This window comes from Ctenopharyngodon idella, chromosome 23 (assembly GCF_019924925.1).
Source record: "Ctenopharyngodon idella isolate HZGC_01 chromosome 23, HZGC01, whole genome shotgun sequence".
In the NCBI taxonomy this organism is placed as follows: Eukaryota; Metazoa; Chordata; class Actinopteri; order Cypriniformes; family Xenocyprididae; genus Ctenopharyngodon; species Ctenopharyngodon idella.
Window position 1 is genome coordinate 9,466,895 of NC_067242.1, and position 17,358 is coordinate 9,484,252.

General features: G+C 34.4%; 2 protein-coding genes across 2 annotated transcripts in view; one reads left to right on the forward strand and one right to left on the reverse strand.

Moving 5' to 3' along the window:
* The window catches only part of LOC127506258 (acid-sensing ion channel 1C), a 225,187-nt gene that overhangs the window by 102,296 nt on the left and 105,533 nt on the right, over positions 1-17,358 (forward strand). The window lies entirely within an intron of this gene.
* atg9b (autophagy related 9B) lies at positions 550-17,023 on the reverse strand. Its single transcript, XM_051882546.1, is given in 16 exon segments — positions 550-2,532; positions 2,687-2,857; positions 3,871-3,949; positions 4,041-4,143; positions 4,240-4,478; positions 6,150-6,395; positions 6,530-6,709; positions 7,402-7,555; positions 10,225-10,586; positions 10,588-10,974; positions 11,881-12,022; positions 15,520-15,690; positions 15,780-15,842; positions 16,096-16,141; positions 16,279-16,429; positions 16,926-17,023. Coding segments are annotated over 14 exon segments (2,433 nt in total). The 5' UTR covers positions 16,388-16,429; positions 16,926-17,023; the 3' UTR covers positions 550-2,532; positions 2,687-2,705.

A 17,358-nucleotide genomic window follows, 5' to 3' on the forward strand; every position in this document is an offset into this window, starting at 1 on the left:
ATAATAAAAATGACAAACTAAGCCTAAGCACATAAACTTAGTAACTAAATTAATTAAATAAAATGAATACTGAAATATTAAGAAATAATGATTATATACAAATATTAGATGAAATACTTTAAACTTGCGTCACTTTATTGCCAAGGCAACAATTCTATTTTGTAATTTTTTAAATACATTTAATTTTTGTAAATTACTAAAACTGAAATAAAAATGAAAGCTATACAAATCTTAATAATAATAATGGTAAACTAACCCTAAGCACATAACAAAATTACTAACTTAAATTAAAACTGAAAATATAACAATAAAAGCTAATTCAAAATATTAAGAAATACTATAATCATACAAATATTAGCTGAAAAACAAATAAAAAAAGCTAATAAAAATGACAAACTAACCCTAAGAACATAAATTAAATTTGAATTAAAATGAAAACAAAAATGAAAGCTAATTCAAAATATTAATAAATACTATAATTATATAAATATAAAAATAAAAACTAAAATATCACTGGTGCCTGAAAATATAAACCAAGACAGCAAAATATGGGTTTTGGTATGGTTTATTTTTTGATAGTGTTATTTCGATCAGACAAAAGTCAAAATCCAACAAAAAGAGACAAATATCGAAACAAATTAAATATACAAATATATAGCACCTGGCACAGTCCGACTCCAGACTGTTTAAACAGAACTTTAAGATAGCAGAGCTGTAAAACAAAGTGTTTCACTTGCACAGTTCAGGCTTGTGTGGAAAAAACCCAGAATCCCGTAACACTGCAAACTGCGCGTCTTAACAACAACAACATCATCCTGATCGTGTTCGCTCAATAACGTCACACCCACACAAATAAATACTGTACATATGCGGTCTTAAGGTACACTGGGAGGTATTTCAGTGGGTATGATACTGATGCCGTTACCCTTATTAACTACGCTTCAAGCTACTCTCTAACATCCATTTACTGCAGTATTTCAAGTAGGTGATTTCTGAAAGCTTCTAATATGCTCTGGCCACAGGGAGGACTGTGCGTCATTTGGGCCAGAGCCTCATATAGCATGTGTAAACTGTCAAAAAGCCCTCCGGCTCTTGTGATAGTGATATATTACAGAGGCAAACCTTTCCTGTGCTTTGAGAGCACATTAATTAAAAACTATTTGTTCTATGGCGGATTCTAGTTTAAAAACTGATTGAACGCTCACCACACAAAAATCTTACCCTTCAGTTTTGGGTCTACACCGACTCGGACACGAGACATTAACTGCTTAAACTGATGAATTCTGGGATACGGCTTGAAAGATCATCTGTCAGATGTGTAATATTTAATTCAACACACTGGAATAGACTGTTGTCGGTCGGGTACATAGTACAAATCAAAACCAGCCTTAAAAACACTATTAACAGCTTCAAACTGAGTTTTACCTTGAATAGTCACTATTTTTAACTTTTTAAGTGGTTAAAAAATTTAATATGCTGTTTACAAGTTGAACAAGTAGCCTAGAAGTAATATTTAAATGGGTGTGAACGGTGACTAATGTCTGGCTTTTTAACAAAAATCCTTTCATTTTTATTAATTTAATATTTTTTCGACACATTTTTTCGAACATATCTTCATTCTTATAGCATTTGCATCATTTAAATAATAACAAAAATCCTTTAATGCAGTCATATGATCATTTAAAGATGTTTTAATATGATTAATTTGACAGTTTATATGAAACATGTTCATGACATACCTACTTTTTCCATAAACTGCATTTGAACTTTGTTTCCCTGCAAATCAAACCCTTTTTGGTAAAGTGTGATAAATTTTATTGCTAAAATCTTTTTTTCTTGTTTAAATGTTGCATTTTTTTTTTTTAGGCTACGAGGTTATTGTTAAGATCTGTCAAAACTTCTGTGAATGCATTTCATTTAAATTAAACTAGGCAAAAATTACCTTTAATTCTATATATATATTATATTTTCTTTAAGGGAAAAAAAAATCATAATTTTAAGTTGAATAGTATTTTTTTCTTATGAGGCAACTGGCATGATTTTACATTCAGTAATGTTTTCTCTGTCCGCCGGTGCTGTAACACAAAAATGAAACTAGCAATACTACGATAAAAGGATGTTGTTTTCATCCCTCAAAACCAAGGCAGTGCTTCAAAAGTAAATACTGCCGGCGCGGACAAAGCAACTTGCTCTAACCCAAACGTTGCATGAAAGAAAATGAAATGGAAATAAATACTGTAAAACAAGTGTCATCCTGTTGTGTCATGAACAAAACAAAAACATACACTCCAACACACACAAACACACACAGCAGTCTTAAATTTAAATGTAATTGAAGTGAGGAGGGAGGGAAAGTGGCAGACATACTCTTGCAGTCCATTACGTCAGTTCCTCTGAACTGGAAGACGGTGCGTCCAGAGAAGCGAGCGTCTCCGGCGGGCTCCTGGAACGGCATGCTTGGTGTGGCGTCCCAGCATGCTTGATCAAAAGGTTTCAAAGCAAGGCCACAACTCCCAGAAATCAACACAAAACCTGCAAAAATTCATACAGAGATGATGTTAAACCTTTAGTAATATGGAATTTGAGTCATTTTACACTTTATATATATAGTGATATTGACTAGATTGAGTCAAAAATGTAGTCCTTTCAATAAAATATCTTGTCATTGATGTGGTGTGAGACGCACCATACAGGTTGAAGGCACTTCAGCTGCTCCCTCTGCTGGTCTGATCCGGCAAAGGGTTGCTGTTTATCTCCTCCTCATCCCCATGCTCCTCTTCCTCTTCAGCCCAGCCACCCAAGCGGCCAGAAGCGGGCGACACCAAGGTGACTGTCTGTGAGGACTGTGTCTGAGGAGCTTGAGCAGAAAGAGAATCCTTTTATAGAATTATACCATGAGCAGGTCTCCAAAATGACTGATTAAACCCAAAGATTCAACATTGGATATCATAGATCCTTTTTCTGGCCAAGAAACCAACCACAATCTGAAAATTAATTTATTAGTTCCATTCCCTAGTAAAACAGCGCTTAATAATGAGGTTAAATTCATCAATATTAGTTGATGCATTTATCATGAACTAGCAATAAAATACTTTTACACCATTTTATATATTATATATATATATATATATATATATACACATACACACACACACACACACGCTAATACATTAACATTTCAAATGGACAATTTATAATATTAATCATTAACTGAAAAATAGCATATTTAAATATTTTTTTCAATTAACATAAAATTAGATTAATAAATGCTGTAAAAAGTATTGATTGTGAGTTTGACTCCTAATGCTTACAAATGTAAACTGTTAGAATATCACAAAGCAAGTTCATAGAATATTGCTAATTAATGCTTATTAATTACTCCATTCCCTAGTAAAACAGTAGCATTTTAAAAATTAACATTGAAAAAGAGTATACTTTTTTATAAATTAACATTTAAAACTTAAAATATGTTCTTTGTTAGTTTGATACCAAATGCATTAACTAATACTGTAGAATACTGCTAATTAATTTTTCAAAAATATCTCAAATTAATTTTTCATAATGACTTTGCTTTCCGTAGGCACAAATTAAACATATCTATTTTTCATCAAATCTCTTATCAGTCTCATCTGTAATAAATGCACTGGGCGGCACTAATGTGATGGGATGATGCACCAATGAACATGTGCTTTCAAACAGCAATATTTCATTTCTAATTGGTATATTTAATTCTTTTTCGTGCTGTTTTTAAGTGTGCTTCACTAATTACTCAAAATGGCCATCATCACTATCTGATGCGTTTTGAGAAATCCATTTTTGTGTGTAATTTTCTGTCAGATGGTTCATAAGACGACTCTATGGCTCACTCACCACTGTTGGTGCTCAAGTCCCTCATTGGCACAGGGGCCTGAAACAGTCCAGATGCATGCTGGGTCTTCTGCTGATGCACCTGAGGGAATGACCAACAAACCACACTGATTTATGAAGGATTGTTTTTAATATTTGAGTATATTGGGGTTACTGCGAGTACGTGTGCTCACCTCATGCATGTAAATAGCGTGCAGGCTCATCTCGGCAGATGCGAACTCTGACGCCAGGGCTGAATGAGACTGGCTGAGCACCTTGGAGTCACTTGCGGACATGCTAAAGAGAAGGTAACGTTGATTACTTCAGTCTTGCGCAGCTCGGTGTGAGCGATTTACACAAATTTCTAGAGATCAGAGGTTTTATGAAAGTTACCTGTCGCCCACAGTGTGGTCACTGAAGTACATGAGGCCGTCGTGCTGATGTCGGGACGGTAGAAGAGTGTGTGAGCGAGAACGTCCGGCATGGGGCTGCTGAGACGACGAGAGGGACGCCAGGACACTAGCCGCAGCCGAAGCCGCGCTGCTCGGAGAGATAAAGCGCCGGTTCCTTCCAGGCAGTCCGGAGGCAGTCAGTACAGGGTGAGCCAACACACTGGCTAACAGGTTATCAGGCTGAAGCCGAAAAATAATGCAAAACATATGCATCTCATTGTGGGAAGTGAAAAATGAGCTGGCAATGTGATAAGGCAGATGTAACCCTGCAGACGCAGATGGCTGAAGGATTATGATCTGTGAAATAACCAATCTGGCAGCAAGCGATGAAACAATGCAGAGGCATAAAATTAAATGTCAATATTTCTCGTCTTTCCTGGCAGGTTTTTTAATATCCTGAATGCCACAGGAAATGTTTTTTTCCCCTTTCATTTTCCCTTCGTAATGGAGTGTTTCTAAGTGTGTCCCACTCAATAAATAAAATCTCTACTCTGTAGGTTTAACCACTGAACTACTGCAACTAGACAGTAAAATACAGAGCATATCACAATGTTTACCTACCTCACATTGATGTATTGATATTCCTACCCCTGAAATCATTATTTATGAGTTTGTGAGAAGACAAAAATTAAGCTTTAGCTAAACACACTCATTAAAAACAAAACAAACAAAAAAAAACATCTAATTTTTTTTTAATAGAAAGAACTATTTAATATAATTATATTGTTGTTTATAATTATTTATATTTGTTATTTACACTACTGTTCAAAAGTTTAAAAGTACTGTTCTTTTAAACTGTAACAACATTTCATAATATTACAGTTTTTACTGTATTTAAATAATTACAGCCTTGGTGAGCATAAAAACATTCAAAAACAAAAATCTTTTGAATGGTAGTGCATATCTATGTTTTTATCTTAAATATTATAGTAAGTATCCCTAATTTGATTTTGCATGGTTTATCGATGCACATTACTTACAAAAAAAGTAATATTTTTATATTGTAATATTTTTAAATATCATATTTTTTTTAATTTAATTTTTTTTAGAGTAAAGAAAATGGCTATTTAAAAAGTTTTTTTTTGCATTGTAACATTATTTTATTACAATTAGGCATTTTTGCCATCTAATTTTCATCTGTTAAAAAAAAAAAAAAAAAAATTATATATAAGTATAAATTGTAAAGTATTTATAAATCTCATTGTTTAATACTCTTAAAAAATAGTCACAATGCAAAAACAAATCGTACGTTTTTTTAATATGCGACTCGTGGGATTGCGCGTATTGTGCATAATTTTACTCATGCCTGCAGATTTTGTGCTCACACCCAAAGTGCGCACATAAAGCCGCCTCTCAGCACTAAATTGGGTTATTTTTTGCTGCTTATTGTGCTCAAACAGTCAAATACACACAAAATAATGTCAAAATGCAGGACTTGTCAAGTATTCATGTAAACACAGTCAGTTATGTCTTAAGTGAACGTAAACAGTTGAGAAAGAAAAGGCATGTGTAACAGTATAATGGATCCGTCGGTCAGGTCTTAAAGTGACAAATTATGAAATAATATTAAAAATATCTATATGGCAGTTTTTCCCCATGGTATCGATGTCAAAATTGTGGCCAGTAAAAATGCTGAGTGGCTAGTAACTTTGGAAAACCAAAAAAGCAAAAAAGTTAATGTCAAGCCCTGGTTATATGTCATTTATAAGACCTAATCAAATCCTGATGCACGCAGTTCTGCCCTACATTATATCTATCTGTGCTGTGAATGCTGTTTAAAAAGGCTGAACATAATAGTGATCCTAATCATACAGTCAAAGACAGTGGCGAACATGATAAAGTGTGACTTACCCCCGTGGCGGACTCATTGGACAGCAGCGAGGTACAGAGAGGAGCCTCGGACAGCAGCAGCTGAGGAGACGGTCCCGTCTGAGCGTCCAGATGCACCTTCTCCTTCAGGTGGCTGATAAACACAGAGCTCTCCTGCGGGGGCTGCCAGCGTGGGTTTTTGATGGTGAAATGCATCAGAGACAGCTCCGTCTTGCCGTTCTCAGCCTGCTGGTACACCGATGCCTCCGTCTGACCTTCAGACATCCACTGAGAAAGAGGGGAAAAAATAAACATCATTTTTTGAGTCTTTGGGGTTGCACCATGAAGATACTCTCACATAACAACACGAGGGCACCGAATTATTGTATGAAACATGCATGTGTTCTTTGATGTGCATATACCTGTGGATTGCCATGGCGCCTGATGTCCATCTGGGCGAATGAGCAAATGTCTCCCACCCCTGCCACATCTACGGTGAAGTTACGGAAGAAGTCGATGATTTCTAAAGACTTGCTCCGCAGGGGGAAGATGAGGATGAAGGGGGTAATTATGGGACTGAGAAGCTCCTCCAAGATAAAGACCTGCAGGACAGGTGCACAAAAATGAGAGAAACTCAGTGAGTGGAACTCCTAAAAACAGCTGCACAGGTGTGAAATAATTCTAGAGAACAGATGCACCGAAGATTAAAACCTAAAGAACAGGTGTACAAAATCAGACAAACTCCTAGACAACAGGTGCAGAACGGTAAGGTGTAATTTCATACTTGATATAACATAGAAAACTCAACTGTTCAACTTCCTGTGGTAAACAGTCAGCCTAACTCATTTTCAGTTTTTTAGACTGTGTATTTCATGTTTCTCTGTATTATAACAGTAAGATACAGACTAAAAAGTCAAGTCCAGACTATTGTTATTATTTGAGTTACTTGTTTTAAACATAATAAATTTTAACTATGAAATATTTTCAAATGCTCCATTTACGTATGCCATATGCAAACAAGTATGGTTGATTTCATAAAGACATGTTTTCCAAATTAAATTATTATTAAAAAGCTCAAAAGAACAGCAATTATTTGAAAATGAAATCATTTGTACCATAAATGTCTTTACTGTCACTTTTGATCAATTTAATGTGTCGTTGCTGAATAAAAAATAAAAAATAAAAAAATCTTACCAACCCCAAATTTGAACGGTAGTGTATATTAATGAATGAATGAACAAAATAAGACATAATGTCTAATAATAATGATGTGACTATTTCACGCAGTTCTCACCGCTTTATATTGGAAAAGCTGTGCCACCTCATCGCGGGTCTCGCTCTTGTTGGCGTTGCCCTTCCAGTGGTCGGGCATGTAGTGAATATGGGCCAGGACACACTGCAGCAGCTGTTCAGGACACCACACCATATGTTCATCTGGAATAAACGACCTGTAAGAGATTCAGATGGCATTACTGAAGCCCAGGTCAGATTAACAGGTGCTGAGAGCATGCCGTTCAATGTACAGGTCAGAATTACAACGCTTAGGTGAAACAAGGTCAGCTGAACACATGAGACAGCACTTGTTCTTTGACCTGATGCCAGCTGGGGAGAGCTGCGGAGAGCCATTGTCTTTTACTTCACGTACTTGGACCAATATGTTTTATGTCAAGGTGCATAGCACAAATAAATTTCACACATTAAGGCTGTTCCAAAATAGACTTAGCTGCCTCGTTGTCTACATAGGCAGCACCTTTAACAAAATGGAACCTCAGAAGTGACTGATTTGGAACACTCCATATAGGCAGTAGTCTAATGTAGCCTCACCTTCGCCTAACAACATAAAGTCTGGGCTCTTTAGCCACTGCAATTGCCCAAGGACCGTCCTCTTAGTCAGGAAGAAGCTGTTTGACTAACATGTAAACCATTCACAGTTTTGTTTTGTTCAATGTCATGTTTAGAGGAGTCTAAATGTGGCTACAATAACAGAACAGTGTGCTTGGACAGACTATCTGTACTTTCATGGTTTCCTGCTTATGCTGCAGAAATTCCCTTCTCAGTAAAGTGCTTCACATTCATCTTCCATTAACAATGTAAGAGGACTCACAACTAATAAAACAAGGAATCTAAAAGGTCGGCCAAGCTCGGACAACAGTACTTTTCCTATATCACGTGGGTAAACATCTTTTTTTTTTTTTTTTTTTATTCAACAAAATGCCTCAAACACTTAAAAACACAAACTAATTTTTTAAGTTATCTTCACAAATGTATGCCGTTCTCACAAAAATAAATGAAAGCTGAATAGAAATATTTGAAAAAATATATTTTAAAAAAATGATAAAAGCACATGAAAGTTGAAATAAAAACCAGTTTTGTATGGGGTTCCACAGGGCTCAATTTTGGGTCCTTTTTTATTGTCTTTATACATGCTTCCTCTGTATACCATTTTAATGAATTATAATGTCTCATGCAACTGTTAAGCAGATGATACTCAGTGTTATGTTCCCTTGCATCCAAAAGAAGCTTCAAGTCTACAGTGTTTATTTGATTGTCTGAGAAATGTTAAACATTGGATGTCAGCCAACTTTCTTCAGTTAAACAAAGCAGAGACAGAAGTCTTCATTTTTGGCCCCTCTGCTTCTACAGAGATGGTTGCCAGTAAACTAGGACCTCTATCTGGTAACCTTCATACACACGCTCGAAACTTGTGTTACTTTTGATTCTGCTTTGACGTTTGATGAACAGATCAATGCTGTGGTCAGGAACATATTTCACCAGTGCTGGTCTCTCTCCACTCGGTCCCAATCAAATATCGTATTCAGTTTAAAGCATTATTGTTTGTTTCGAAGGGTCTGCATGGATTGGCTCCTCCATATATTTCTGATATTTGTTAATTTCATCATAATACATCCAGAGACCTCCGATCAACCAATAGTTTACAGTTGACTGTTCCAGGGACACGTCTCAAACTGAAAGGAGATCTTGCCTTCTCAGTGGCTGCTTCACAGCTCTGGAATAATTTGCCACTTATAATGGCAATACTAAAATAACAGTGTTTTAAAATCACTTCTCAGATGATTTTTTTTCCCCAATGAGTAGTGCATTGTGGAATTGCATTATCTGAGATGGAGACATGCAATGCAACCTTAGTTTTTGGCTTAAAGGGTTAGTTCACCCAAAAATGAAAATTCTGTCATTAATTACTCACCCTCATGTCGTTCCACACCCGTAAGACCTTCGTTCATCTTCAGAACACAAATTAAGATATTTTTGATAAAATCCGATGGTTCAGTGAGGCCTCCATTGCCAGCAAGATAATTAACACTTTCAGATGCCCAGAAAGCTACTAAAGACATATTTAAAACAGTTCATGTGACTACAGTGGTTTAACCTTAATGTTATAAAGAGACGAGAATAATTTTTGTGTGCCAAAAAAACCCAAAATAACAACTTTATTCAACAATATCTAGTGATGGCCGATTTCAAAACACTGCTTCATGAAGCTTCGAAGCTTTATGAATCTTTTGTTTCAAATCAGTGGTTCGGAGCATATATCAAACTGCCAAAGTCACGTGATTTATTGAAATTTCGAAACACTTATGATGTAACAAAGCACTGATTCGAACCACTGATTCGAAACAAAAGATTCGTAAAGCCTCATGAAGCAGTGTTTTGAAATCGCCCATCACTAGATATTGTTGAATAAAGTCGTTATTTAGTTTTTTTGGCGCACAAAAAGTATTCTTGTCGCTTCATAACACTAAAGTTGAACCACTGTAGTCACATGAACTGTTTTAAATATGTCTTTAGTAGCTTTCTGGGCATCTGAAAGTGTTAATTATCTTGCTGGCAATGCAGGCCTCACTGAGCCATCGGATTTCATCAAAAATATCTTAATTTGTGTTCTGAAGATGAACGAAGGTCTTACAGGTGTGGAACGACATGAGGGTGAGTAATAAATGACAGAATTTTCATTTTTGGGTGAACTAACCCTTTAAAAGAAGGCACCTTAAAAGGCAACATAAAAGGCAACAAAAAAAAATCTTTTGGAACACACTGGGTTTTGTTAGCATGTCTATGAGCGTCTGCTAAATAAATAAATGTAAAAGTCTTGCCGTACCTGGTGATGGTGATGACCACTCCAAGTACGGTGATGGCTGTCAGGATGTGCTGCACAGTCAGCACGTCTTCATCATACACTGTCAGAGCGATGAGCACAGCGAACACCGAGCCGGAGAAGAAAGCCACGTTCTTGGCCAGCACGGCCAACAGAGGAGAAACGAAAGCATTCATGTACTTGGCGGCGGGTTTGTACCCACGGCCCATCCTGCCTTGCAGCTCGTGATCCAGCTCGTTAAAGTGCCGCAGGTAGAGACGGCCGTACAGCGACCAGCGCCGGGCCCCCAAACTTCCCGGCTCCCGCTTGATGACTTCAGCGTAGCTAAAGAACGCATACAGCACCTGCCACACCAGCACGAAAGGGGCACAGCAGCAGATTGACAAGACCTGTCAACAGTATGATGTGGCTGAGCTGCTTGGCGAGCTCCTGCCGGTTTGCCGCCCGTTTGTATTTAGGATGCAAGCTCCATTTGTTCTGGAAGAGTGAAAGGGGTCCCCAGAACAGAATGAACTCAAAGTTGTATTTTAGGCCCTGCGTGAGGAAAATCATGTCGCCGAAGAAGGGCACACGCAGTCTGACGGGCAGCAGGGACTTGTTGATCATAGCCACAGTGTAGTTTTTAAAGCGCAGGATGCGGTGGTAGATGTCTAGTTCGGAAAGTTCACGCTTCTGGACGCACATGGGATGCTCACGCTGCAGGTGAATCAAACGAACTTGAACTTCTTGCCATGTGAAGTTGCACAACTCATCCTAACATTGATAAAAAACAAAACAGTGTGTTTAACAGTGTTTAAATAAATAGCAAAATTTATCCTTAATCTAATATATGTATTATTATATATATACAGTCAAACCAAAATTTATTCAGACACCTTGAACATTTCATTCATTAATACAGTTTATTCACTATAGTTAAAAAAAAATGGTAATAAAATATGACAAGATCTCAGAGTTAAACTGTGTCAGAAAAAAATTAATCTTAATTATGTCAGATAACACTTAAGCAAAACATGGTCAGGTCAAAGTGTCTGAATAATTTTTGGTTCCACATTTTTATCAATTTTACTGGTAGTCCACTGTATGAAGAATTTTTGGGTATAATATTTCACAGTTTACTTTATTTTGCTATCCTCACTTACATAAGTGAACTATAGTGTCCTGTACCCACTAGTAAAAAAAATATTAAAAATTATATCTAGTGTCTGAATAATTTTTGGTTTGACTGTATTAATAATCACATTAATATAAAACATTTATTTATTAAATTTTATAAGTATTTAATATTTAGGCTTGACGAATGCGGTTAATAGTGTGCTTATTTATGAAAATTATGATACTTAATAGAAAATAAATTTAAAAGAAAACTACACAGTCTACCTGGATAAAGTACAGTATTCATATATTAAATTTTTTTGATAAATCAGCACTTTGTTTATAATAATGATGATTATTATGCATGCAATTTTATGATTTTGTTAACTGAAAGATAAAATATTTGTACTTTTAAAAATTCATTGGTCACGCTATCATCGGACCATTTAAAATGATAAAGAAGAATTATGAAAAACCAAACATGTTACATATGCACTTTAATCTAAAATCTTGTTGTTGATGTTCATGTATATTGCAACTATCTATCATGAATGTATCTCTTACCATCTTTATTTTCAGTGCTTTAATATAAAACTGCCGGATCTCCCAGTAGCTGAGGACATTGCAGATCATCTTCACAAGCCGATAGACCCAGAAAATGGCTGCCATTATCAAGAGAAAGATGATCCAGCTGTTTCCTTGAATCCTGATTGAGAGAGAAAGATCATTACTATTATGATAGCAGGTGACAGAACATTACTGTACAGTTTTCTATTCAACAAAGAATCTTGAAAAAAAAAAAAAAATAAAAACCCACTGTTTTCAACACTGATAATGAGAAATATTTCTTGCGCTCCAAATCAGCATATTAGAATGATTTCTCAAGGATCATGTGACACTGAATACTGGAGTAATGATGCTGAAAATTCAGCTTTGCATCACAGGAATAAATTACATTTTAAAATATAATAAAATAGAAAGCAGTTATTTAAAATGTTAATAATATGTCACAGTTTTTGCAATATTTTTGATCAAATAAATGCAGCATTGGTAAGCAGAAGAGACTTCTTTCAAAAACATTTAAAATAAATTGTTTGAACAGTAGTGTAGGTCCCTATAAAACATACAAAAAATGTAGGGCTTGAATAACTAAATACTGTCTTCCACACACAGTTTGTTGCAAAACAGAATTAAAGCAGATATTGAAAATAATATGACCAACCAAATGAGAATGTTTACCAAGTCTTAATTACTGTATGAAAGCACAGGGTGTTCCTGAATGAATCTCACTCTTGAAGTGAGTCAACTGTGATATTAATATGTTTGTGCTGCATATCTGAGTCTGTAAACAACACATTTGTAAAAGATTTATATTTCTTCTGACTACCTGTCCATGAAAAAGGTTACCAAGTAAAAATCTGAGAAACAAGCAAAATAGCAATCCAGTGCCAAATGGACCAAAACATCACACACTCCATGTCTATTTAAAACACATGAGCTCTACGTAATACAAAGTTTCAGTAACATCTACGCTCACAGAAATAGAATAGCATCCCTCTACTGATGTTCCAACAGGTGCTTGTTTACAGCCAGCTTATTTTGGAGCCACTGTCTGAGAAGTAGGAAACCAATCAGGTCGAGGTTTTGAACTTCACATGACGTAAATTTCACCGTAAGGCTGAATTGAGTCCCAGTGTGAAGCAATGTATCACATACACGAAAACAGCATTCTCACCCAGAGCTCCAGGGCACGTTTCAACTCAGGCAACTACAAAAATTGAGCTAGACAACGGCAATAACAAATCAACTTACAACTTAAAAAAAATATGCAAAACATGTGTTGCATTACGGTACGGTCCAAACCTTAAGTTAAATAAACCTTGAGTGGTGCAATATGATAAAAGTTCATAAATATCTTATTTATGATATCAGAAAACTGGCTGTTACAATGCAGGTTGTTAAAACTATACCTATAGTTGCTCTTTTCAAAAATATATAATATTGCAAATATTACACAAGCTCTAAAACCTGGTTTTAATTCTGAACTAGGGCTGTCACTAACCATTATTTTAGTAATCGAGTAATCGGACAATTGAGTAATCGGAAAAATTGAAGTGAACAATAGCCTTTAAAATGACTTAAAATACATACAGTCAAGCCAAAAATTATTCGGACATTTTTTATATATTTTTACTAGTGGGTGCAGGACACTATAGTTCATTTATGTAAGTGAGGATAGCAAAATAAAGTAAACTGTGACATATTATACCCAAAAATTCTTCATACAGCGGACTACCAGTAAAATTGATAAAAATTTGGAACCAAAAATTATTCAGACACTTTGACCTGACCATGTTTTGCTTAAGTGTTATCTGACATAATTAAGATTCATTTTTTCTGACACAGTTTAACTCTGAGATCTTGTCGTATTTTATTACCATTTTTTTAAACTATGGTGAATAAACTGTATTAATGTATTAAATGTTCAAGGTGTCTGAATAAATTTTGGTTTAACTGTTTATAATAATGATGAGGCAATAGTAATTGGTTCAAATAAAGTATCAAAAGCAAGTAACCATTTGGTTTTATTGAACAATGTTAAAATACATAATGTATATGTTAAAATTTTTAAAATGGAGTACTCAAATTTAATCGAGGAATCGTGAGAGTCCTATTCTGAACTTTGCTTGATTCGTTGAAAATAAAATTTAGACTGTAAACTGAACTGTAAAAGATTTTCTGTATAAATAAAACATAATTGAAATTGGTCCAGTGTTATTTTAATATTATTTATATGCTATCATAGTATTTATTAATATTTTGAATGAGATTTTTTTTTTTATATTTTCAGTTTTCATTTTAAGTTTTAGTAGTTTTATTATGCGCTTCGTTTTTGTTTTATTTGAATATTTCTATTCAGCTTTAATTAATTTATTTATTTTTAGTTTAGTAATTTTAGTACTTCAACTAATTAGTTGCGAAGGCAACATTTACATTTTTTTTTTTTACAAGTTTTTTGAGTTTAAGTTTTTTCATCTAATATATATAATTTATTTTAGCTTTATTCCAATTAATGAAAATGCTTTTTATCATTTTAGTTAATGACAAAGAAGTAGTCAAAAAAATGATACATTGGATTTACTTATTTTTTTTATGTCAACAGGTTCCACGTAACTTGGTTATGTAACATTATTTATTTCAGTTAACTTAAATTTATTACATAAGGTTAACTCAATGCCATTTAGTTGAATCAGGTTAACATTCTTAATTTTGTCCAAAACCATTAAGTTTAATTATCCTAAAATTAATATCAAACAGAAATTAAAACAAGTAATCCAGTTTAATTGATTAGTTTATTTAGTGGATGCGTTCAAGAACAATTTTCACAACTTTTACGAAATCTTTACTCTGTAAAGACTCTTATTGTTAGGTGTTAGCCAGAAGATGGTTTTATTCCATCTATGGCATGCCCAAAATAGTTGTTTTTATTATAAAAACAACTTTAATTGTTGTTAGCAGGCCCTCAACCCAAGCACATGTTCTACACTTCACCACAATGGTAACCCAAAAACTATTAACTTTTAAATACCAACATAATGGAACAGTAAACATTAAAAAGTCTCTCCATTTTCTCATGTTGCTAAAAACGGCTTAAAATAACACTTTATTGCAACATTTACTCTCCCAGATCAGCCCCTTTACAAAGCATGATGGGAAGTGAAAGTCCTGTTTGATTGAGTCCTGGTTGAGTTTACTTGATTGAAACATGTTATTTTAATATGAAAACAACAAGTTAAGTCAAAAAGTAATCATTTCAAGTCAATTTAACATGAAGCAATTACATTTGAACCAGAAACCTAATACAATGATGTTGAATGAAAATAAGTTGTTTACATGAAGTGAACAGCATCAAAAAATCATTTTTTTGAGTGAGGATTGAATTGACTATTTGATTAATAATTTCAGTGTAAACAGATTTTTTACAAGCAAAGCCAATATATTATTTTATTTCAGCTTTATTCTAATTAATAAATGATTTTTAATCATTTTAGTTAATGATAAGAACACTGAATTGTTCAAGGATGTAATTTGTTAAATAAATAAAATAAATTTCAGTAAAACCACAGAACCACAAGCAAAGCCAATTTCAAGTCACAATAGAAGGACGTTCAGCATCTCTCAGTATAAATCAGACACACTGACCTCTCAGTGCACTGCTCGCTGGGTAAAATAGCATCAGGAAGGGTGACCTTGTTCCTGTCCAGAGGACCGAGGCTCTGACCCGTGTGGTTGACCACTCGGTTGGCAAAAAGAACATCATATTCCACACAGTTGAAGAGGAAAGTTGTAAACGTGACCACAAACAGGAATTGCCTGAAAATGGAAATGCAAAAACAGAGTGATGTATATCCAAACCTGACCTAAAGAATTAATGCTTCAGGCAAAAAATAAACATGACTTACACGAGCTCAAAAAACTCTGATAACACCATACAGGCGAATCCGTTCTTTTGATGAAAATGATAGATGTGAGCATGATAATTAAGGCTTCTTGCTTTCCAATGATAGTTGAAACAGTTTTACTGTTTAGCCATGAAAGTAGCCATAGCGTAACAAAATATTAATGCCTTATGATGAATAGAGACTGTGTTCTCATGAAAAAGAGAAAATAATACCGGAAGAATGCATTGATGCATTTACAAAATGTTCAGTTTTCCTATTCAGCCTATGAAATGTATGTAAATAATATCGCATATTGTTTTAATATTGTTTAAAGGATATTCTTGTGAAGAAATTGTCGAGGTTCTTGATATGATGCCATGGGTCTGCAATGTAACAAAGACATAATTCAAATCATCAAATGATAAAGAAATGTAACAGTATATAGTTTTATACATATAAAATATTAGACACTTGCTATTAACTTATCATACTGTAAGATGACAAAGTGAACAATAATTACCCCCTCTGCCCTCTGGCACATGGATGAGTAAATCTTCCTCTCCTGGGGGTGAGTCTTCATCACATTCTTCTATCCGCTGATACTCCTGGTACGTTTCAAAACCAGCCATCGTGTTTTACATTCTACCTCTCTATAATATTAACCATAGGTCCTGAACAACAGATATATATTATAGTGGAATTAGTTGTGTATATATACTACAAACAAATCTCATATCATATGCAAATAAACCAGTGCAAAACCAGCTCAAACTGACCAAGTTCACTGTACTCACAAGACTGTTATTGTCTCTATTTTACCCGATAAAACCCCAATCACATGGTTAGTTTATGGATAGTTGAGTCAAGGACAGACTTGATTGCATCATTACAAAGAAACAAAGGCACATGTTGTCATCACAGATCACGATGAAGTGCAAATGTAACGATTATTATTGACAACATAACTGATCATTTTTATGAAGTGTCTGCTAACAGGAGAGAGTTTAACAGATGGCCACCACACATCAACCTCATCCTGACAAAAAAAAACTGCTCATTATTTGCTTATATCGCCTGTTTTTGTCTAGTTGAGATTTAATTATTGAAAACATTTCTATTAAAAGAAAACTGATTATTTAAATATGAAAAGCGCTAAATGAGTCTCACCATTCGAGCAAAGATGATCCTCGCCTTTGCTCTTCACAACAAAAACAGATATGACAACAAACATCGCCTGTCGTCACTTGGTTTCTAGTAGCGTCACTTCCGGGACTTTTATTCGCTACATGTAATGCAAAATTATGATATATATTAAATATGAAGTTTGCCTAGAAGTGTATACATTTTTACAATAGTCTCTATGTTTAATTTTATGGTCTTGATAGTTCTATTTAAGTTCTGTTTAATCAAAGTAATATTTTTAAACAAAAAATACACAAATTAAAATATTGTTTACATGAATTGAAATACATTATTAACATTTATAACCAATGATGAAATATGAAATGTTTATTTTAAAAGAAATTACCGTTCATCAAACATTTATAAATTTCAAAACAAAAGGAATACCAATTAAAACAATAATTAGTGGTGATTAAAA